The sequence below is a fragment of the Leucoraja erinacea genome, chromosome 5 (assembly GCF_028641065.1).
Source record: "Leucoraja erinacea ecotype New England chromosome 5, Leri_hhj_1, whole genome shotgun sequence".
NCBI lineage: Eukaryota > Metazoa > Chordata > Chondrichthyes > Rajiformes > Rajidae > Leucoraja > Leucoraja erinaceus.
Genome location: NC_073381.1, coordinates 95,720,841 through 95,744,408, shown reverse-complemented (window position 1 = coordinate 95,744,408; position 23,568 = coordinate 95,720,841). Strand labels below are relative to the sequence as shown.

The window sequence follows — 23,568 nt, the reverse complement described above, 5'->3', positions numbered from 1 at the left end:
ACCTGCCTTCTCTCCATACCCCCTGATCCCTTTAGCCACAAGGGCCACATCTAACTCCCTCTTAAATATAGCCCATGAACTGGCCTCAACTACCTTCTGTGGCAGAGAATTCCACAGTTTCACCACTCTCTGTGACTTGTTGGGCCGAATGGCCAAATTCTGCTCCTATGTTTTACGAGCTTATGAAAGATAGAAGGGCCTGTCCCACTTGGCGATTTTTCTGGCGACTGCCGGCATCATTGACTGACGTATCAGGTCACCGCAAAACACGCGGCGTGACGCGGCGTGATGACGTTTGACGGTGTTTTTTCAAGTGTCGCAACAATTTTTTGTCACCGCTGGATTTTCAAATGTTCAAAATCTTTTGGCGATCCTGATATGACGCCGGCAGTCGCCGAACAAATCGCCGTGGAACAGGCCCTTAAGGCACATTGTATCCATAGAGATTGTATTCAGAATTGGCTTGGTCATTCAACATACGGGTATGGTGGAGCGGTGCTCGTCTGAAGAAGGGTCCCAACCCAAAACGCCATCTATCCATGTCCTCCAGAGATACTGCCTGACCTGTTGAGTTACTCCAGATCTTTGTCTGTCTTTTACTTGTTGTAAAGCAGCAGGTTGAATTTACCACCATGCAGAGTGGTTTTTGAGAGACATCCATCTGTTGTCCTATTTCTAACGAGAAAGGATGAGGGGGGGGATCTTATCGAAACATTTAAAATTATAAAAGGACTGGACAGGCTAGATGCAGGAATAATGTTCCCAATGTTGGGCGAATCCAGAACCAGGGGCCACAGCCTTAGAATAAAGGGGAGGCCATTTAAGACTGAGGTGAGAAAAAACCTTTTCACCCAGAGAGTTGTGAATTTGTGGAATTCCCTGCCACAGAGGGCAGTGGAGGCCAAATCACTGGATGGATTTAAGAGAGAGTTCTAGAGCTCTAGGGGCTCTAGAACTCTCTCTTAAATCCATCCAGTGAAAAGGGTTAAGATAGAGCTCTAGGGGCTAGTGGAATCAAGGGATATGGGGAGAAGGCAGGCACGGGTTATTGATTGGGGATGATCAGCCATGATCACAATGAATCAAAGGGCCGAATGGCCTCCACCTGCACCTATTTTCTACGCTTCTATGAGAAAGCTCAATCACACGTGGAAATTTCCAAGCTAATGTTTTGGAGGAGGTTCTGACACAAAGTGGTGGAGTAACTCAGCAGGTCAGGCAGCATCTCTGGAGAACATGGATAGGTGACGTTTTGGGTTGGGGCCCTTAAGATTGGAGGAAGTTCTATTGGCTGAAAGATGAAGACACATCAGGTCTATGGAGTAGAAGGGCCTCGACCCGAAACGTCACCGATTCCTTCTCTCCACAGATGCTGCCTGTCCTGCTGAGTTACTCCAGCTTTTTGTGTCTATCTAAGATCCATGGGGACTTGGATTCAGAATTGCTTTGGCCATTAAAGACAGGGGTGTGGTGGAGAGGTGCTGGTCTGCAGAAGGGGCACAGCCCGAAACATTGCCTATCTGTGTCTCTCTCCAGAGATGCTGCCTGACCCGCTGAGTTACTCCAGCACTTTGTGTCTCTCTCCAGAGATGCTGCCTGACCCGCTGAGTTACTTTGTGCTCCTGTGTTGCCCTGTTCTATGGTCTATGGTGCCTGGAGGTTGGTGGGCTGATTGCTATTCCCATGCTGACTGACCTTCAAGAAAAGGGTGAGTTTTGCTTCCAGTGCACTTGTTCCATAAAAATAATAGGGCTGGTAGAGTTGCTGCCCGACACCGCCACAGGCCCGCATTCATTCCTGACTACGGGTGCTGTCTGCACGGAGTTGGTACCTTCTCCCCGTGAACACGTGGGCTTTCTCTAAGATATTTGGTTTCTTCCCATACTCCAAAGACGTAGTGGTTTGTAGATTAATTGGCTTGGTACAAGTGTAACTTGTCCCTAGTGTGGGTCGGATAGTGTCAGTGTGCGGGGATCAGCGTGGACTTGGTGGGTCAAATGGCCTGTTTCCGCACAGTATCTAAACTAAGGTCAGGTTGTTCAAGAGTTTGATGATTGTTGGGAAGAAGCTGGTCTTGAACCAGGATGTCACGGTTCTCAGGCCCAGATAAGATCATGGCCTGGATGTTGTGGTTCTTTGATGACATCAGCTTTTGAGCCAGCACTTTGTGTCGATCTCTTCGGTGATGGGGAGGTCAATAGCCATGTTGTAGGTATGTTGCAAAACCTACCTGAATCGTCGTTGAGAATCTGCCCCAGCCCCGTGTATGTGATTTTGGCGCTGTTTAGAGGGGGCGGGTTTAAAACGCGATTTTTACTAGGCTGTTCCAATCGAAGATGTTCAGCCTAGTAAATCATTAACGAGAAATCGCTGAAAGACCCCGTCGCAAAAGGTATTATTAGTTTTTATGGCCTTGTATAATAGTTATAGTAGTTTAAAAATCACTCTCTAAACCCGCGACCTCTCGCAGCCCCAGGGTTTTATAAAGCAAACAATTAAAGGTATATACCTTATTTTTACATTAAAACGGGCTTCTTAAGAACCCTGTATATAAAGTTTTCTATAGCGAGTAGCTCATTTTGGGCTCTTTATATCCCGCAGTATTTTTCTGGGCATTTGAGGCACAAATCCACCGCAATGTGAACGTTCTAAACCAGCGCATTCACAGGATCCCACTAGAAAGCTGATTTAAATGGACTTTAATTTACAGCAATTGAACACTAAATTCCTTCCATTTGGCCTATAAATTGAAGTAAATGAGATTTCAAAATCATGTTTTATTGTGAATTATTTGTGAATATTATTTGGACACTTAGGCTATTTAAAAATGTTAATCATTTATTAAGAAATGGATAGATGTTTAGATCTAGTAATTGAAGTTTGAAATTAGCTACAATTGGGTAACTAACTAATTATATGCTTTAATTTCAGGTCATCCAAGTAAGATTATTTTATATTTGTTTCAGAATGGTTCAATCTATGATAACTGAAAATTTCATTCAGTTCTCTTAATTTTTAAGAAGGTTATGGGCTTTTGACTGTCCACGATCACAGCTTTTTTATGTCCATAGAAAATCAATAGGGAACAAGATGCTAATTTCCGAGTGTGAAAATGGCCATAACTTTTTTATTACTTGAGATATGAAAGTGAATTAGGTGTCAAATTAAACTTCTTTTTATGCTTTATCTGATGGGATAAATTGCAGACTTGATTTTCTAAATCTCAAAATTTTGTAACATTGCTACATGTTGGACCCATGGACAATATCCATTACATTTTAAGAGATGAAGGATCTGAAAAGCTGTTTCTTTTTGAAATGCTGAGGTAATTTTAGTTTTCCAAATTGAAGCCTAACCCAAAGTCTGCTTCTTCTCATGCCTTGTGGGTATTTCTCAACAAGTTAAATGAGTTGCTGGGTCTGTGTCTGTGCTGCGTGACTCTGAATGATATACCATGGAAATGGGCCCTTCAGCCCACTGACTCCATGCCGAGCTTCGATCACCCGTTCACACCAGTGAATGAGCAAATGAACCGGCTTACAGTCCGTGTTCTGATTACAGCATAACTCCTGTAGTTTCTTGGAAGTTCTATGCAATCTTTTCCTGAGAACATAGTGTTTCTTGATTCAAAGTAACATTAGCAAATTTGCAGATGACACATAGCTGGGTGGCAGTGTGAACTGTGAGGAGGATGCTATGAGAATGCAGGGTGACTCGGACAGGTTGGGGGAGTGGGCAGATGCATGGCAGATGAAGTTTAATGCAGATAAATGTGAGGTTATCCACTTTGGTAGCAAAAACAGGAAGGCAGATTATATATTATCTAAATGGCGTCAAGTTGGGAAAAGGGGAAGTACAACGGGATCTGGGGGTCCTTGTTCATCAATCTATTAAAGTAAGCATGCAGGTACAGCAGGCAGTGAAGTAAGCGAATGGCATGTTGGCCTTTATAACAAGAGGAATCGAATATAGGAGCAAAGAGGCCCTTCTGCAGTTGTACAGAGCCCTAGTGAGCCCACACCTGGAGTATTGTGTGGAGTTTTGGTCCCCTAATTTGAGGAAGGACATTCTTGCTATTGAGGGAGTGCAGCGTAGGTTTACAAGGTTAATTCCCGGGATGGCGGGACTGTCACATGCTGAGAAAATGGAGCAGCTGGGCTTGTACACTCTGGAGTTTAGAAGGATGAGAGGGTATCTCATTGAAACATATAAGATTGTTAAGGGTTTGGACACGCTAGAGGCAGGAAACATGTTCCCGATGTTGGGGGAGTCCAGAACCAGGGGCCACAGTTTAAGAATAAGGAGTAAGCCATTTAGAACGGAGACGAGGAAACACTTTTTCTCACAGAGAGTTGTGAGTCTGTGGAATTCTCTGCCTCAGAGGGCGGTGGAGGCCGGTTCTCTGGATGCTTTCAAGAGAGAGCTAGATAGGGCTCTTAAAATAGTGGAGTCAGGGGATATGGGAAGAAGGCAGGAACGGGGTACTGATTGGGGATGATCAGCCATGATCACATTGAATGGCAGTGCTAGCTCGACGGGCTGAATGGCCTCCAGCACCTATTGTCTATTGTATATTAGAATAGTCAGCCTTCGGAGATGGGTGATTTGTGTGGGATTTAGCCGTTGTAAAATATCACTTCTCGTCACCGTCTTGTTGCATGTGCTGTCACCAGTGTTATTCAAAGCTGATGCTTTTAAGTTCAAGGCGTTTCCACTGGCTTCACTGGGTCAGTCAGCGAGTTAGCAGTGAGAAACCTGGTCAACAGGAGCAGGCCATTTGGCCCTTTGTGCCTGTGCTATCTATCATTCAATATGATCATGGTTGCTCACCCACATTCAGTAAACAGACACAAAAAGCTGGAGTAACTCAACGGGACAGGCAGCATCTCTGGAGAGAAGGAGTGGGTGACGTTTCGGGGAGAGACCCTTCTTCAGACCTGTTTTCCGTGCAGTATGTGTAAAACTAAAACTCTCACCCTTATTCCTTCGTAGTTCCTTCTCTCCCGAGATGCAGCCTGTGTCGCTGAGTTACTCCAGCATTTTGTGTCTTATCTTCAGTGTAAAGCAGCATCTGCAGTTCCTTCCTATACCCACATGTCAAGTCAAGTCAAGTCAAGTTTATTTGTCACATACACATACGAGATGTGCAGTGAAATGAAAGTGGCAATGCTCGCGGAACAACAAAACAACCAAACAAATTATAAACACAATCATAACACACATATTATTTTACATAATAAATAATAGAAGGAAAAACGTTCTGTAGAGTTAGTCCCTGGTGAGAAAGGCGTTTACAGTCCGAATTGCCTCTGGGAAGAAACTCCTTCTCAACCTCTCCGTTCTCACCGCATGGCAACGGAGGCGTTTGCCTGACCGTAGCGGCTGGAACAGTCCGTTGCAGGGGTGGAAGAGGTCTCTCATGATTTTGTTTGCTCTGGAGTTGCACCTCCTGTTGTATAGTTCCTGCAGGGGGGTGAGTGAAGTTCCCATAGTGCGTTCGGCCGAACGCACTACTCTCTGCAGAGCCTTCTTGTCCTTGGCAGAGCAATTCCCGAACCAGATGGTAATGTTCCCGGACAAGATGCTTTCCACAGCCGCTGAGTAGAAGCACTGGAGGATCCTCGGAGACACTCTGAATTTCCTCAATTGCCTGAGGTGGTAAAGGCGCTGCCTTGCCTTACTCACGAGTGCTGAGGCGTGTGATGACCATGTCATATCCTCAGAGATGTGGACTCCCAGATGTTTAATAACATGCAATAGTAACCTGTTCCAGCTAGTGGGTGGCCTGGTCTTGGTGGGTTGAAGGTCCTATTTTGCGTAGATACACACAAAATGCTGGAGTAACTCAGTGGGACAGGCAGCATCTCTGGAGAGAAGGAATGGGTGAGGTTTTGAGTCGAGACCCTTCTTCAGACCTGTGTTCCGTGCAATATGTCGAAAAGTAAAACCTTCCCCCCTTATCCTTTTCTTGCTGTAGCCCCTCCCCCCGAAAAAGCCAAACTTCCCATTTGATATATTGAAGCAAGAAGTATAATTCATACTAAAAACAATCTTTTTATTCGTGGAGAATTGTACATTCCCGCCCTGAGTTCTAGTGGCTCAGGTTCTCACTCTCTTGGACTCGTTGCTCTGATTTAATGGAACAATCTAATTATCCTGTACCTCTTCAAACTTGTCTTCCTCTTCAGGCATCGATAAACAGACAAGATATAGCTGTGAAGCTCGCAATGAGAAAGGAGTCACGGTGTCGCGGAAAGCCCAGGTCAATGTCAAAGGTACGTGCGACCGACAGCCACTCTCCCCGTTGTCATCAACCCTCCATTCAAGGTCACCGTGAGGTTCTAGCCGCAGTGTTGGTTTGGTGGGACTAAACATAGACTGCGCCATCGTTTGGCCGAACACTTTCCCTCAGCCCGCCTGAACCTACCGGACCTTGTCAAACACTTGAACTCCCACTCCCATTCCCACACTGACCTTTCTGTCCTGGGCCTCCTCCATTACCACATTGAGGCTAAAAGCAATTTGGAGGAACAGCCTCTCATATTTCACTTGGGCAGCTTACAACCCAGGGGTATGAATATTGATTTCTCTAGCTTCAAGTAACCCTTGCATTCCCTCTCTCTCCATCCCTCCCCCACCCAAGTTGTACCACCTTCAAAGTCGTCTTGTTAAGTCTCATTGTCTGTAACTCGTTTTCACCTAGCTCACCGCTAACAATGGCCTGTTTCCTTCATCATCGTTACTTTTTTGCACATCTTTCATTCATTTGTTCTACATCTCTCTACATCATCGTCTATATCTCTCGTTTCCCTCTCCCCTCAGTCTGAAGAAGGGTCTCGACCTGAAACGTCACCCATTCCTTCTCTCCAGAGATGCTGCCTGTCCCGCTGAGTTACTCCAGCATTTTGTGTCTCTCTCCAATTCTACTCATGCGAGTTCTCCTTTAGTGTGACAGTAACCTCTCTCCTCCTTTCTGAGGAAAGCTATGCCCATAGAGCAAGATTGACGACTTGAATATTACACGCTGATGCATACCTTTAATAGATGTTAGAGACACAGCGTGGAAACAGGCCCTTCGTCCCACCGAGTCCAATCCGACCATCAATCGCCTGTTCACACTAGTTCTATCTTTATTCGATTCCCTACACACAAATGGCAATTTACAGAAGCCAATTAACCTACAAACCTGCACGTGCTTTGGAATGTGGGTGAAACCGGAGCACCCAGAGAAAACCCACCTGGCAACAGGGAGGACGTACAAACTCCATACAGACAGCACCTGCAGTCAGGATCGATCCTAGGTTTCTGGCGCTGTAAGGCAGCAACTCTACCGCTGCGCCTACGTGACCACTCATATTCATGTGCCCACAATCAAATGTTACTGGCGAATGAAATTCCCAATGCAGGATTGCAGTGAGTGCAGATCAATTTTGGGTTTAATAGACAGTGGAACAATATAGCATAAGAACAGGCCCTTGGGACCACAATGTCTGTGCCGAACATGGTGTCATGACCACCTATCACCTAACTGTGCATGATCCACGTACTCTGTTCCCCCCGTACCCACGTGCATGTCCAAAAGCTTCGTAAACATCACTGTCAAACCTGCCCCCACCACCACCCCTGGCAGCATGATCTACACACACATCGCCCACTGTGAAAACAAAACAAGTTCCCCCGCACATCTCCCTTGGGCCCTCTTCCCTTAAAGCTATGCCCTCTAGTATTTGACTTTTCCATCCTGGGATGTATTAGCAACCGACTTGTAGTAAATCAGCAAGCATATATATTTTTAGTTTAGTTTAGAGATACAGCATGGAAACAGGCCCTTCGGCCCACCGAGTCCGTGCCGACCCACGATCTCCATACCAGTCAAATCGAGTCACTTTTATTTCTACAGCACATTTGAAAAACAACTCTCGTTGGCCAAAGTGCTTTACAATGGTGGAGGTACTAATGTTATACAACATTGGTTCATAGATTAAGTACATACATAAATACGCCCTCCCTCAGAGGATGTCAAGAAAGGCTTGAGAGTAAAGATGAGTTTTGAGTCTCGACTTAAAGGAGTTGATGGAGGGGGCAGTTCTGATGGGAAGAGGGATGCTGTTCCACAGTCTAGGAGCTGCAACCGCAAATACACCTGCAGTACCCCACACCATTGGGATCATTTACAATTACACCAAGCCAATTAATGTACAAAACTGCACGTCTTTGGGGTGTGGGAGGAAACCGGAGGGCCAGGAACAAACCCGTGCAGGTCACGAGGAGAACGTACAAACTCCGTACAGACAGCACCCGTGGTCAGGATCAAACCCGGGCCTCTGGCGCTGTGAGGCAGCAACTCTACCGCTGCGCCACCGTGCTGGTATATAACTGGAAGAGGTTTCACATACGGGGTCAGACTGACTTTGTCCTTTTTGTCCTGATTCAGAGGCCCCACATCCACCGGTCGAGCTGTTGATTCAGAACCAGACTGCTCACACGGTTGTAGTCTCGTGGCAGCCTGGCTTCAATGGATACTCCCTACTCAACCGCTGCCGAATCCAGGTGAGCTCCCCTTGTCTGAGAACACGGCTTCCATGGAGGCTGAGTGACTGCCGACCCAAGCATCGCTATGTTTACAGTTTCTGCTTCCTGTACTCCATCTCATCATTAGTTGACATCCGGCTCACAATGGCGGCGTTGTCTGCAAATTTGATTATCGAATTAGATCTGTACACGGCTGCACAGTCGTGAGTGTACAAGGAGTAAAGAAGGGGGCTGAGGACACATCCTTGTGGAGCACTAGTGATGAGGATTATCGTAGTGGATGATTTGTCCCCTATCCTCACTGATTGGGGTCTGTTGGTCAGAAAGTCGAGGATCCAGTTTCTAGAGATGAGTGCTGACTCTAATCCCCACGAGTCTGGTGATAAACCTGGATGGGATAATGGTGTTAAAGGCAGAGATGTAGTCTATGAACAGGAGTGTGAGGTACGTCTCTCTCTTATCCAGGTGTTCCAGGGATAAGTGTAGTAGTGGATGCTGAGTAACATCAACTATTCATCCAGAAGATAGACACAAAATGCTGGAGTAACTCATCAGGACAGGTAGCATCTCTGGAGAGAAGGAATGGGTGAGGTTTCGAGTCGAGACCCTTCTTCAGACTGAGTCAAGGGAGAGGGAAAATGAGAGATATAGACGGTGATGTAGAGAGATATAGAATAAATCTTCTTCCTATGGCGTGCACATCCTAATGTTGGAGGACAACTTGTTCTATTTGGTCTTATTTGATTGTGCACGCCAGGTTGATTACATTCGTCGAAACAGGGCGGACCACGTGAAGATTGCAGTCTCCCACCCCATAGAACAAATGAAAGAAAGATATGCAAAATAAGCAACAATGATCAAGGAAAAGTTGGAGCCCACAATGGTCCATTGTTGGCTGTGGGCTAGGTGATAACCAGTTATGCGGACAGTGGAACTAAACAGAACGACAGTGAAACTAGTACCACAACCAGGGTGAAGGCGGGACCGAGAGGGAGGGAGGGATGCAGGGTTACTAGAAGTTGAAGAAGTCAACGTTTATACCGCTGGAGTCCAAGCTGCCCGAGCAAAATATGAGGTGCTGTTCCACCATTTTGTGCTGGGCCTCACTCTGAGAGTGGAGGAGGCCCAGGACAGAAAGGTCAGTGTGGGAATGGGAGGGGGAGTTGAAGTGCTGAGTCAGACCAACTATTCTTCCAGAAGCCACATTCCGAGTTGCTGTAATTTGGCACGTTTCCTATCTGTTTCCCGAAGGCTGTGGTTTGCTGACTGTGATATTAACAGCCTTTATGCATAAGTAACTGGAGCAACGACAGATTATTAGTCAGTACAACAGGTCGTGGGCTCCAAATGTCTGTCATTTTAACACACTGTGCATATTAGTTCATGTTGTTGCCAGACGTGTTTGATCAGAGGAGGTTACAAACAGATTTAACGGACATGACAGATGGTTGCTCAGTAACTATGTGTAGTTATTATTTTAGATTCCAGGCATTCTGTAAAATTGACTTTTTGGATGGCACACTGGCGCAGCTGGTAGAGCTGCTGCCTCACAGATGTTAGACTTTAGAGATACAGCCTGTCTTTAGAGAAACAGGCCCTTTGGCCCATCGAGCCCGGATCGACCGTACACTAACACTACCCCACACACTCCGGACAATTTACAATTTTACCAAAGCCATTTCCCCTACTTACCTGTATGACTTTGGGATGTTGGAGGAACACAGAGCACCCAGAGATAGCCCTCGCGGTCACGGGTAGAACGTGCAAACTCCACACAGACAGCACCCGTAGTCGGGATCGGACACAGGTCTCTGGCGCTGTGAGGCAGCAACTCTACTGCTGCACCACTGTGCTGCACCACTGTGCCGCCCACCATGCCAGAGACCTGGAATTGATCCTGTGCTCGGCTGCTGTCTGTGTGGAGTTTGCACGTTCTCCCTGTGGCCACATGGGTTTCCTCAGGGTGCTCCGGTTTCCCCCCGCATTCCAATGATGTGCGGGATTGCAGGTTAATTGGCCTCTAGTGTGCCCCTAGTGTGCAGGGAGTGGATGGGAAAACGGGATAACATAGAAACACGTGTGGACGGGTGATCGATGGTCGACGTTGACTCGGTGGGCCGAAGGACATTTTTTTCCACGATGTATCTCTAAAACTAAACTAAATCAAGATTTTGGTAGGATCCCATTCTTTCTGATTCCAGTAATCGCCCTCGACATCGGGTTGGCTGAGTTTTCCCAGATTTCCCCTTCTCCTGACCTTTAAACAAAACGAGGTCGGCACGGGGGCGCAGCGGTAGAGTTGCTGCCTCACAGCGCCAGAGACACGGATTCCATCCAGACCGCGGGTGCTGTCTGTACGGAGTTTGCACGTTCTCCACGTGACCGCCTGGGATTTCTCCGGGTGCTCCAGTTTCCCACTGCACTCCAAAGACGTGCCGGTTTGTAGATTAATTGGCTTCTGCAAAAATTGTAGGTTGTCCCAGGATAGTGTTAGTGTGTGGGGATCGCTGGTCGGCGCGGACTCAGTGGGTCGTAGGGCCTGTTTCCGTGCTGTATCTTTAAACTAAACTAAACGGGTCTGTTCAACCCTTGGGTCTTCTTCCTTCATCAGTGCTGTTGCACTGTGTATTATTGACACCAAACCTGTGCTCCCCTAGTCCAGTGGCCTGTTCTATATATTTGTCCAACTTTGATATTCTTTCCACATGGCCCTGTCGAATATCTGTCCATTTCCCAATAGAACGAGACTCTGGTTAAACATGTTTCCGCAAACCTTTCAGACAATGCGGGCAGTAGATGGTTAAAGGTGGTGCCGTCTTCATCCAGTAGGGGAATCCAGAACCAGAGGACACGGGTTTAAGGTGAGGAGAGGAAAGGTTTAATAGGGTGGTGGTGTGTACAGTATGTGGGACAAGCTGCCAGAGGAATGAAACTAGGGAGGTCACGGTGGCGCAGCGGTAGAGTTGCTGCCTCCGGAGACTCGGGTTCGATCCCAACCGCGTCTGCTGTCTGTACGGCGTTTGCACGTTCTCCCCCGATCTGCGTGGGTTTTCTCCGAGATCTTCGATTTCCTCCCACACTCCAAAGACGTGCAGGTTTGTAGGTTAATTGGCTCGGTGTAAATGTAAAAACTGTCCCTAGTGTGTAGGGGTAGTGTTAATGTGCGGGGATCGCTGGTCGGCACGGACCCGGTGGGCTGAAGGGCCTGTTTCCGCGCTGTTTCTCTAAACTAAACGAAGGAGGCAGTTGAGGCAGGTACTATCACACAGCATGTAAAAGACCTTTGGACGGGTACATGGACAGGAAAGGTTTAGAGAGATATGGGCCAAACGCCGGCAGATGGGACCAGTGTAGATGGGGCATCCTGGTCTGCATGTGCAAGTTGGGCCGAAGGGCCTGTTTCCACGCTGTCTCGCTTTATTTGTTCCAAATCTTTGAGACTAGGGTGGGGAGGAGGGGTGGGTGTGTGGGAGTGATGATGGTGGAAGAGTTATGGGCAAAATTTTCAACATGTTGAAACATTTTTGGCGACTGTGGTGACACTTTCTGCTGTCGTAGGTTGTCGTAAGTGCTATCGTAGGTTGTCTCCTGGTGTCGTAGGTGAATTCCATTAAAACTAGTCCCTGGCAGTCACCTAAAGAGTCACCTAAGTGGGATAGGCCCCATTAACCCCAGGTTAACTCCTGACCCCATGACCTTTGTGCTGCACATCTGAATGATGAGGACAAATTTATTTTGATTGCCCTGGGCTTATATTAACGCTGCATTTCACAATCAGGTTACAAGAGGTGACGACAATGTGACGGTCCACCATACTATCGTTCCACCACATGAATACAGGATCCTGGAGCTACATTGCCTGACCTCCTACACCATCCGTGTTGCCTGCAAGAATGAAGTTGGATGGTCTGCCTACTCCTCCACAATCCAGGCTACGACTACAGAAGGAGGTAGGGTTTTTATTTTACCACGCATGGAACTCGTAAGCAACTGCAGAAACATGGTAGATCTACCGAAGATGGACACAAAAAGCTGGAGTAACTCAACGGGTCAGGCAGCTTCTCTGGAGGGAAGGAATGGGTGATGTTTCTGGTCGAGACCCTTGTTCAGTCTGAAGGAGAGTCTCTGCCCGAAACCAAGATGCAGGACAGAACGCCACAGGAGATCTTTCTTCCCTGTGGCTAGCAAACTGTACAACTCCTCCCCCATTCTGTTGTGGGGTAGACTGAGACTGACTCCCCATCTGCCCGCCCCCCCTCCCCAATCTTTGCACACCCCCCATCCTGGACCTTTCCAATGGATATATTAACGTCATGTTTGTGAAGTATTACATATCTGCTGTGCAATTACTGGTCCCTATAATGTCATTATTATTATTATAATGTACATGACACTTTCAATGCCTTGTAACTGTGTATTTTGACTGGTGACAGAGCGATCTCCCTCTGGGATAAATAAAGCTGTATCATATAGCAGCGGGACTGGCATGTTGTATAGCCATCAATGAACATTTAGAAGGACAATGGTAGCAGGCTTGTGGGAGGCGCATGGTAGAAATCTTACGCACTGGACAACAGTTGGCCCTGATGAATAATCTAATAGTTGGATGCATATCAAAGCGCGGGGGCAGTTCCTGGAAATACACAGCAGCTCGCTTTGCATGAGAAAGGAGAATAGGCATTGCTTTATAAGATGCATTTCCAGTATTTTCTGTTTTACGTAGTTTAGAGATACAGTGGGGAAAGAAGCCCTTTGGCCCGCCGAGTCCACAGCGATCAGCGACCCCCTACACTAGCACTATCCCACACACTATGGACAATGTACAATTTTTACCAAAGCCAATTAACCCACAAACCTGTACGCCATTGGAGTGTGGGAGGATACCCAAGCACCTGGAGACAATCCACGTGGTCACGGGGAGAAGGTCCACACTCCGCAATCGGGATGGAACCCGGGGCTCTAGCGATGCGAGGCAGAAACTCTGCCACTGTGCCCCTAATTTAATTTTATATTTCCATACAAATCACACCGTTCTGAATTTGAAAATTGCTGGTTTCTTGCGACGTCACTCATTTAAAATCGGAGAACTTTCGATGACGTCCACAAACCTGCATCCCTGGAATGGTTCGGAAAGTAGAAAACAATCTTCAGCGGAAACGGTCAAAGTCTTCAAGGCTCGGCTCAGTGGAGCAGCGGTAGAGTTGCTACTTCCCAGCGGCGGAGAACCCGGGTTCCATCCTGACTACCGGTGCTGTCTGTACGGAGTTTGTACCTTCTCCCTGTAACCATGTGAGTTTTCTCCGGGTGCTCCGCTTTCTTCCCACACTCCAAAGACGTAGAGGTTCGTAGGTTAATTGGATTTGGTGTGATTGTAACGCCCCTAGGATAGCGTTAAAGTGCCGGGGAACGCTGGTCGCCACGAATACGCTGGGAAGAAGGTCCTCTTTCTGCGCTGTATCTCTCAAACTAAAGAAAAATCTAAAAACAAGGCTGCTCAACTATTAATTAAAGAGAGAAAACGCAGGAAACACTGCAGGCCCGGCTGCATCTATGATTTGTCTGATCTCCTCTTAGATGCAAGTGATACAAATTTCCAGTAAGTTATTTTTTCCATCATAATCCAAGTGGCCTTCCAGGAATGGCTTCCTGAAGTGCCTTTGATTCTATCCAGCTGGTAAAATATTTGTCGGAAGCCAGTCGCCTTCCAGAGTGTAGGGTTTCTAAGATCCCGGTGGTGTGGAGACTCGAGTGTGCTGGCTGCAGCTGTTCAATGTGAGGACCCGGGACCTCGTTGAAACCCTCCACACAGTGAAATGCCCGGATACAGTGGGTGTGGAGAGGATGTTTCCACCAGTGGCAGAGTCAAGGACCAGAGGTCGCAGTGCCTCAGTATTACAGTAGATCACTTCAGAAAAGAGATGAGGAGGAATTTCTTTAATGCAGCAGCCATGTCAGCAGCGCGTCAGTTTTTTCAACCTTTTTTTATTTTTTAGTATGTTTTAAAGTATGTATTTTGTGTTTCTTTGTGTGTTTTGTGTGGGGGGGGTAAGGGGGAAACCGCTTTGGTCACCTCCTCCATGGAGAGGCGAGTTTTTCCAGGTCGCCTCCCCCGTGGCCTAACATCAAGGATCGGCGCGGCCTTTCCCGGAGACACGCCCGGGGCTTCAGCGGCGGGCGCAGCGTGGACTCTCGGCGTTGAGCGGGTGAGCCCTCGCTGGGGCTCGCCGGAGGGGAGCGCTCCGTTTCGCTGGCCCGGGGCAGCCGGCAGCCTGAAGCCGCGGTCTACAGAGCTCCAGCTGGCGTGGCGTCTACAGCCCGGGATCCCTCGTGGGGGACCCGGGGGAAGAAGAAGCCATCACTGCCGGCCCGCGGATAACTTCTCCCGCGGGGCCAGCATGGACTTACCATCACCCCTGGAGGGGAGCTTCGACCGCCGGCCCTGTAGTCTACGGGGCTTCTGGCTGCGGCGAAGACTTTAAATCTCGACCGATCGGCCTACACCATCTTAAAACCGAAGTCTCCGGTGAGGAAGAGCCGATCCTGGACTGACTCTGGACTCTGGTCCTGTCCATGGGGGGGAAATGGAGGAGGACTGTCCACATTTTGTGCCTTCCACCACAGTGATGAATGCTGTGGTGGGTGATTGTGTTGCAGTTTTATTGTGTTACAGCCCTTTATTATTGTACTGCTGCTGACAACCCAAAGTTCCACCGCCCCTGGTTGTGTGGCAATAAATTATATCTATCTATCTATCTTTAGTCAGAGGGTGGTGAATCTGTGGAATTCATTGTTCAAGAATAACATGATGGAAACGGAAGGGTGTGGAGGCCAGCAATTGATATTTTTAAGGCAGTGATAGAAAGATTCTCGATTAGTACGGGTGTTAGAGGCTATGGGAAGAAGGCAGGATGTGGAAGAAATTACTCTAGAGGGAAATTACAGGGAAATTACAGGGAAGTGGAAAGCGGAGATTTTGTAGGTTTACTTCAAGAGACTTTATTGTACGACATCATGGAGAGATGGCGGCAGCTAACACAGCTCACCAGTTCTCTGACTTCCAAGTAGAATTAGCCAACAGTTATACTGTGCAGTAAACAACTTTTGTTTTTTTGTTCGATAGCTATACGAAAATATACATCTACTACATGGGTACCAATTATATCATTAGTCATAACATGCGTTTTGATAATGTCAATCTCATGTAACATTAGGTGGTTAATACGCCAAACACAATACACGGGTATCTTGACATTATTCTATCGCGCCTTTTAGATGGACTGCGCCACCACATTCTTGCTATTGAGGGAGTGCAGCGTATGTTTACAAGGTTAATTCCCGGGATGGCGGGACTGTCATATGCTGAGAGAATGGAGGGGCTGGGCTTGTACACTCTGGAGTTTAGAAGGATGAGAGGAGATCTCATTGAAACATATAAGATTGTTAAGGGCTTGGACTCACTGGAGGCAGGAAACGTGTTCCCGATGTTGGGGGAGTCCAGAACCAGGGGCCACAGTTTAAGAATAAGGAGTAAGCCATTTAGAACGGAGATGAGGAAACACTTTTTCTCACAGAGAGTTGTGAGTCTGTGGAATTCTCTGCCTCAGAGGGCGGTGGAGGCAGGTTCCCTGGATGCTTTCAAGAGAGAGCTAGATAGGGCTCTTAAAGATAGCCCTAAAAAGAGTCAGGGGATATGGGGAGAAGGCAGGAACGGAGTACTGATTGGGGATGATCAGCCATGATCACATTGGGCTGACTCGAAGGGCCGAATGGCCTACTCCTGGACCTATTGTCTATTGTCATCCCCTCTCCAAGCTAACCTTAAGCCCCCCATTTACTGCAACACATCTACGCTACTAGCAGTAGGGGGCGCGGGTGGTCTACTGTAACACACTGCTGAGAGAAACATGCTTCCTTACCTCCGTCTACTATTTCATGCTTACAGTTACCATGCACCCTTCAACACATCCCTAGACAAGAGGTAATAGGTCTACTTCTACTTTGCCGATTCCCATCAACCTCTTCTACACCTGGTCAACGAGAGATGCCAATTGTCACATCCAAACGCCCTTTCATTACCTTGTTCAATTCCAATCAAAATTAAGTAAGGAAGGATATTCATATTTTCTTCCACACAATGAGAATGGGGTCAGGAGGGAGAGATTGATCAGCCATGGTTGAATGGCGGAGTAGACTTGATGGGCCGAATGGCCTAATTCTGCTCCTATCACTTATGACCTTATGATGAAGTCATCGTAAACAAAGCAATACACTTCCTTAATATCAATTCACCAAGTGCTGGCGGATATGAGTGTGTCAGGCAGCATCTAGAGGGAATGGCCAGACAACGTTTTGGGTGAGGAACCTTATTCAGACTGATTGGGAAAGGGGGAGTAAGCTGGAAAACGGTGGTGGGATGGGGAAAATCTTCGGGACGGTACAGTAGCCTCACAGCTCAAGAGACCTGGGATTGACCCTGACCTCAGGTGCTGTCTGTGTGGAGTTTGCATGTTCTCCCTGTGACTGCATGCGTTTCCTCTTGATGCTCCGCTTTCTTCCCACATCCCAATGATGTGCGGGTTTGTAGGTTCATTGGGGGCCACTGTGAATTGCCCCTCATGTGTAGGGAGTGGATGGGAAAGTTTTTTCCAAGTGTCGTGACGTTTTTTTTGTCGCCGCTGGATTTTGAAATGTTCAAAATCTTTTGTCCGACCCTGATTTGATGCCAAAAAAACTCGCCAAGTGGGACAGGCCCTTACTGCCTCCTTTTCACCTCTAACCTTTGTCACTTACTCCACCCATCTGCCAACCAAACCCTCCCACACCTGTATCTACCCATCACTTGCCAGGCAAATCACATAGTGTTGGAGAAACTCAGCGGGGCAGCCAGCATCTGTGGAGGGAACGGATAGGTGATATTTCGGTTCGGGGCCCCATATTTCCATTATTTCTCCATTAAGACTTTCATACACTTTGAAACTACAAGAATCCAGGCTTCATTACACCACCTCAGTGGAAGCCCTTGTAATGGGTACTTTGTCCATTCCCTCCACAGATGCTGCCTTAGTCCCACGTTACGAGTTCATTCCAAGAGTTCTCCCGAGTTTGCCCTGATTCGAACTCAGAGATTTACGGTAATGGCCGCTCGTCGGTACTCGGGGCTCTCGTGGACATTTTTCAACATGTTGAAAAATCTTCACGAGTCTTCCCGTGCTTACCTGCCGTTAGCGAGTCTTCCCGAGTACCTGCCGTTAGCGTTACGAGCCGCTAAGAGATGTTCCCGAGCTCCGACGTACCCCCTCCGTTCATTCTCCGTGCTTACCACGAGTTTGATTTTTTAAAAACTCGGTAGAGCTCTTGGAATGAACTCGTACCGTGGGGCAGGGGTTTAACCCACTGAGTTCCTCCAGCACTTGTTTTGCTGAAGATTTCAGCATCAGTGGTTCCTTATATCTCTATCACCTGTTCAGGCCACTCCACTTTTTTCCAGCTTCTTCCCTCTCCCCCCCCACTCCCCGCAATCAGTTTGAAGAAGGGTCCCGACCTGAAAAATCACCTGTTGATAGATTCCTCGAACTGCCCCTGCTCCCCAGTTCAGTTTGGGTTAGAGATACAGCATGGAAACAGGCCCTTCAGTCCAGGCCGACCAGCCATCAACTAGAACACTAGTTCTATCCCACACACTAGTGACAATTTACAGAAGCCAATTAACCTACAAACCTGCACGGCTCTGGAGTGTGGGAGTAAACCGGAGCACCCGGAGAAAACCCACGCAGGTCACAGGGAGAACGTACAAACTCTGTACAGACAGCACCCATAGTCAGGATCGAACCCGCGTCTCTGGCGCTGTGAGGCAGCAACTCCAGCTTTCAGGTATGTGTATCTGAGGGACCCAACCCACACGTCGCCCCTCCACAGAGGCTGCCTGACCCACTGAGTTCTTCCAGCACATTGCACTTGCTCCAAGCATCAAGCATCTGCAGTTGCTAGTATCTCAATCACTTGCCTGGCTTTGTTCCGCCCATTCTTCTCTTTTCCAACCCCCTACCCCCCCGTCAAATACAATCAGTTTGACGAAGAGTCCAGATCCGAAATGTCACTTGTCCATTCCCGTCACATACAGTATCTCTGAAGATAGACACAAAAAGCTGTAGTAACTCAGCGGGACAAGCAGCATCTCTGGAGAGAAGGATGATGTTCGTGAATTGACCCTCATGTGTAGGGAGTGGATGGGAAAGTGTTTTTTCCAAGTGTCGCGACGTTTTTTTTGTCGCCGCTGGATTTTGAAATGTTCAAAATCTTTTGTCCGACCCCGATTTGATGCCAAAAAAACTCGCCAAGTGGGACAGGCCCTTAATGCCTCCTTTTCACCTCTAACCTTTGTCACTTACTCCACCCATCTGTCAACCAAACCCTCCCACACCTGTATCTACCCATCACTTGTCAGGCAAATCACATAGTGTTGGAGAAACTCAGCGGGGCAGCCAGCATCTGTGGAGGGAATGGATAGGTGATATTTCGGTTCGGGGCCCCATATTTCCATTATTTCTCCATTAAGACTTTCATACACTTTGAAACTACAAGAATCCAGGCTTCATTACACCACCTCAGTGGAAGCCCTTGTAATGGGTACTTTGTCCATTCCCTCCACAGATGCTGCCTTAGTCCCACGTTACGAGTTCATTCCAAGAGTTCTCCCGAGTTTGCCCTGATTCGAACTCAGAGATTTACGGTAATGGCCGCTCGTCGGTACTCGGGGCTCTCGTGGACATTTTTCAACATGTTGAAAAATCTTCACGAGTCTTCCCGTACTTACCTGCCGTTAGCGAGTCTTCCCGAGTACCTGCTGTTAGCGTTACGAGCCGCTAAGAGACGTCACCGAGCTCCGACGTACCCGCTCCGTTCATTCTCCGTGCTTACCACGAGTGTGATTGTTTTTAAACTTGTGAGAGCTCTTGGAATGAACTCGTACCGTGGGACAGCGGTTTAACCCACTGAGTTCCTCCAGTACTTGTTTTGCTCAAGATTTCAGCATCAGTGGTTCCTTATATCTCTATCACCTATTCAGGCCACTCCACTCTTTTCCAGCTTCTTCCCCCTCCCCCCCCCCACTCCCCGCAATCAGTTTGAAGAAGGGTCCCGACCTGAAAAATAACCTGTTGATAGATTCCTCGAACTGCCCAGTTCAGTTTGGGTTAGAGATACAGCATGGAAACAGGCCCTTCAGTCCAGGCCGACCAGCCATCAACTAGAACGCTAGTTCTATCCCACACACTAGTGACAATTTACAGAAGCCAATTAACCTACAAACCTGCACGGCTCTGGAGTGTGGGAGTAAACCGGAGCACCCGGAGAAAACCCACGCAGGTCACAGGGAGAATGTACAAACTCTGTACAGACAACACCCATAGTCAGGATCGAACCCGCGTTTCTGGCGCTGTGAGGCAGCAACTCCAGCTTTCAGGTATGTGTATCTGAGTGACCCAACCCACACGTCGCCCCTCCACAGAGGCTGCCTGACCCACTGAGTTCTTCCAGCACATTGCACTTGCTCCAAGCATCAAGCATCTGCAGTTGCTAGTATCTCAATCACTTGCCTGGCTTTGTTCCGCCCATTCTTCTCTTTTCCAACCCCCTACCCCCCCGTCAAATACAATCAGTTTGACGAAGAGTCCAGATCCGAAATGTCACTTGTCCATTCCCGTCACATACAGTATCTCTGAAGATAGACACAAAAAGCTGTAGTAACTCAGCGGGACAAGCAGCATCTCTGGAGAGAAGGATGATGTTTCGGGTTGGGACCTTTCTGCAGACTGCCGTCACATATGCTATCCTCCTCTCGTCACATATGCTGTCTGACCCACTGAGTTCCTCCAGTACTTTCTGTTTTCTCAGGATACCAGCTCCTGCAGTTCCCTGTGTTTCATCCTATTTTTGACTTCTTTAACTTTGCTGATTCAGCCCTCGGAGTAGGTTTGTCACTTGGTGATGAAGCATCAGGATGAAATTAGTTAATATAACATTTGGGAATCTTCATGGAAACACAGTGACTTACTAGAAGAGTCAGCATTGAATGGGCCGACTCTGGTTCGAAGGGCCGAATGGCCTACTCCTGCACCTATTGCCTATTGTCTATTTTTTTTGTTTTGACCCAACCTCAGTAAATTGGGTACACGTTGTTGAAATCTGTTGGCAATAGTCAAGCTGAAAAACTATTCTAAGTTCAATTCAGTTTAGTTTATTGTCACGTGTACCGAGGTACAGTGAAAAGCTTTTGTTGCGTGCTATCTAGTCAGCAGAAAGACAGTACATGATTACAATCGATCCGTTTACAGTGTACAATGTTTCCCCCTCTACTCTTAAGCTCTGTGCCGAACAACTGGCATCGGTCTACACAGACCCTGCAAACCTGTACTGTCCCTGCCTGCTTCAAAGTCTCCACTATTGTCCCTGAACCCAAAAAGGCAAGGATTACTGGTCTTAATAACTGCAGGCCTGTCGCACTGACATCTGCAGTTATGAAGACACTCGAAAGTCTCGAAAGTCGGTAGAGAGAGTACAGAGGAGATTTACTAGAATGTTGCCTGGGTTTCAACAACTAAGTTACAGAGATAGGTTGAATAAGTTAGGTCTTTATTCTCTGGAGTGCAGAAGGTTAAGGGGGGACCTGATAGAGGTCTTTAAAATGATGAGAGGGATAGACAGAGTTGATGTGGACAAGCTTTTCCCTTTGAGAATAGGGAAGATTCAAACAAGAGGACATGACTTCAGAATTAAGGGACAGAAGTTTAGGGGTAATATGAGGGGGAACTTCTTTACTCAGAGAGTGGTGGCGGTGTGGAATGAGCTTCCAGTGGAAGTGGTGGAGGTAGGTTCATTGGTATCATTTAAAAATAAATTGGATAGGCATATGGATGAGAAGGGAATGGAGGGTTATGGTATGAGTGCAGGCAGGTGGGACTAAGGGGAAAAAAAAAATTTGTTCGGCATGGACTTGTAGGGCCGAGATGGCCTGTTTCCGTGCTGTAATTGTTATATGGTTATATGGTTATATGGAAAGGCTTGTGCTGGCCAAGCTGAAAAATATCACAAACCCCCTGCTGGACCCTCTGCAGTTTGCATATCGGGCCAATAGATCTGTGGATGTTGCAGTCAACCTGGGTCTGTACTTCATCCTCCAGCACCTAGACCACCAGGGGACCTATGCGAGAATTTTGTTTGTTGATTTTATCTCTGCATTCAACACCGTTGTGCCAGAGCTACTACACTCCAAACTCTCTCAGTTGACTGTGCCTGAACCCCTCTGTCAGCGGATCACCAACTTCCTGGCAGACAGGAAGCAGCATGTGAGGCTGGGAAAGCACATCTCGGACCCGCAGACCCTCAGCACAGGAGCACCGCAAGGCTGCGTACTCTCCCCTCTCCTCTACTCTCTCTACATCAATGACTGCACATCCACAGACTCCTCTGTGAAGCTTCTCAAGTTTGCGGACAACACAACCCTGATTGAACTGATCCACAAAGGCACAACAGAGGATGTACTTCCTACGGCAGCTGAGGAAGCACAGTCTGCCACAGGCCATGATGGCTCAATTCTAAACGGCCATCGTAGAGTCTGTCCTCACCTTCTCCATCATGGTCTGGTTTGGCTCAGCCACTAAGTATGACATCTGGAGGCTGCAGCGAATCGTCCGATCAGCTGAGAAGGTTATTGGCTACAACCTTCCCCCCCCATCGACGAACTGTACACTGCAAGGGCCAGGAAGTGAGCGGGTAAGATCATCTCTGACCTCTCTCACCCTGGCCACAAACTCTTTGAATCACTTCCCTCCGGAAGGCGACTCCGGACTGTCAAAGCTGCCACAGACAGACATAAAAACAGCTTTTTTTCCACGAGTAATAGCTCTACTCAACAACCAAAAATCTGTAGCCTCCTTTTGCTCTGGTATTTTATTTAATTCACATGTTTAATCGATAATGTTTTATTATTAATGTTTTATGTTCTATGTGTCATTCCTAACTGTCAGTGTATGTTGTTGTTACTTACGGGCGCAGCACCAAGGCATATTCCTTGTATGTGAATACTTGGCCAATAAACTTATTCATTCATTAATTCATTCAGATACATGTTAAGGGAATAACGTTTAGTGCAAGGTAAAGCCAGCAAAGTCCGATCAACATAGTCCGAGGGTCTCCAATGTGGTAGATAGTAGTTCAGCACTGCTCTCTGGTTGTGGTAGGATGATTCAGTTGCCTGATAACAGCTGGGAAGAAACTGCCCCCGAATCTGGAGGTGTGCGTTTTCACACTTCTGTACCTTTTATAGACACAAAAAGTTGGAGTAACACAGCGGGATAGACAGCATCTCTGGAGAGAAAGAATGGGTGACGTTTCGGGTCGAGACCCTTCATCAGATAGATGCCTTCTGGACCTTTTGCCTGATGGGAGAGGGGAGAAGAGGGAGTGGCCAGGATGCGACTCGTCCTTGATTATGCTGCTGGCCTTGCCGAGGCAGCGTGAGGTAGAGTTTCATTTTCGGGAAAAGCGGAAACCACAATTATGAAAGTGGGTGTCACGTTCTAATTGCACATTATTTCTCTGCAATTGAAAGTGAAGAACATTGCTTGGCAATCCTTTGTGATGGCGGTTTTTTTTGGTTGCTGATTCAGTATTTTCCCATGACTTCAGAGAAGTTAGTTTTCACTTTTAGGAAGATGAATGAGATCTATTTTAATGCTGAAACGAAATATCCCACCATTTATCCCACCAATGTTCCCTTCTGAAGAAGGGTCTCGACCCGAGACGTTACCCATTCCAGCTCTCCAGAGATGCTGCCTGTCCCACTGAGTTACTCCAGCTTTTTGTGCTTGTCTCCGGTTTAAACCAGCATCTGCAGTTCCTTCCTACACAATTTTATCTCCTGCCTTTGTTAACTGTAGAATTAGCTTGCCTCTGTCTGTCATAAATATATCAGGCCATTTGCTGAGCTCAAATGCTGGTCGGCGTGGACTCGCTGGGCCGAAGGGCCTGTTTCCACAC

General features: G+C 47.5%; 1 protein-coding gene across 2 annotated transcripts in view; it reads left to right on the top strand.

The window, feature by feature from the left end:
• The window catches only part of mertka (c-mer proto-oncogene tyrosine kinase a), a 158,996-nt gene that overhangs the window by 66,319 nt on the left and 69,109 nt on the right, over positions 1 to 23,568 (top strand). For both annotated transcript variants that reach the window (XM_055636313.1, XM_055636311.1), the window contains exons 5-7: positions 6,189 to 6,275; positions 8,435 to 8,550; positions 12,311 to 12,482. In XM_055636313.1, the coding sequence (XP_055492288.1) occupies positions 6,189 to 6,275; positions 8,435 to 8,550; positions 12,311 to 12,482 (375 nt within the window). The remainder of the gene's footprint in view (positions 1 to 6,188; positions 6,276 to 8,434; positions 8,551 to 12,310; positions 12,483 to 23,568) is intronic.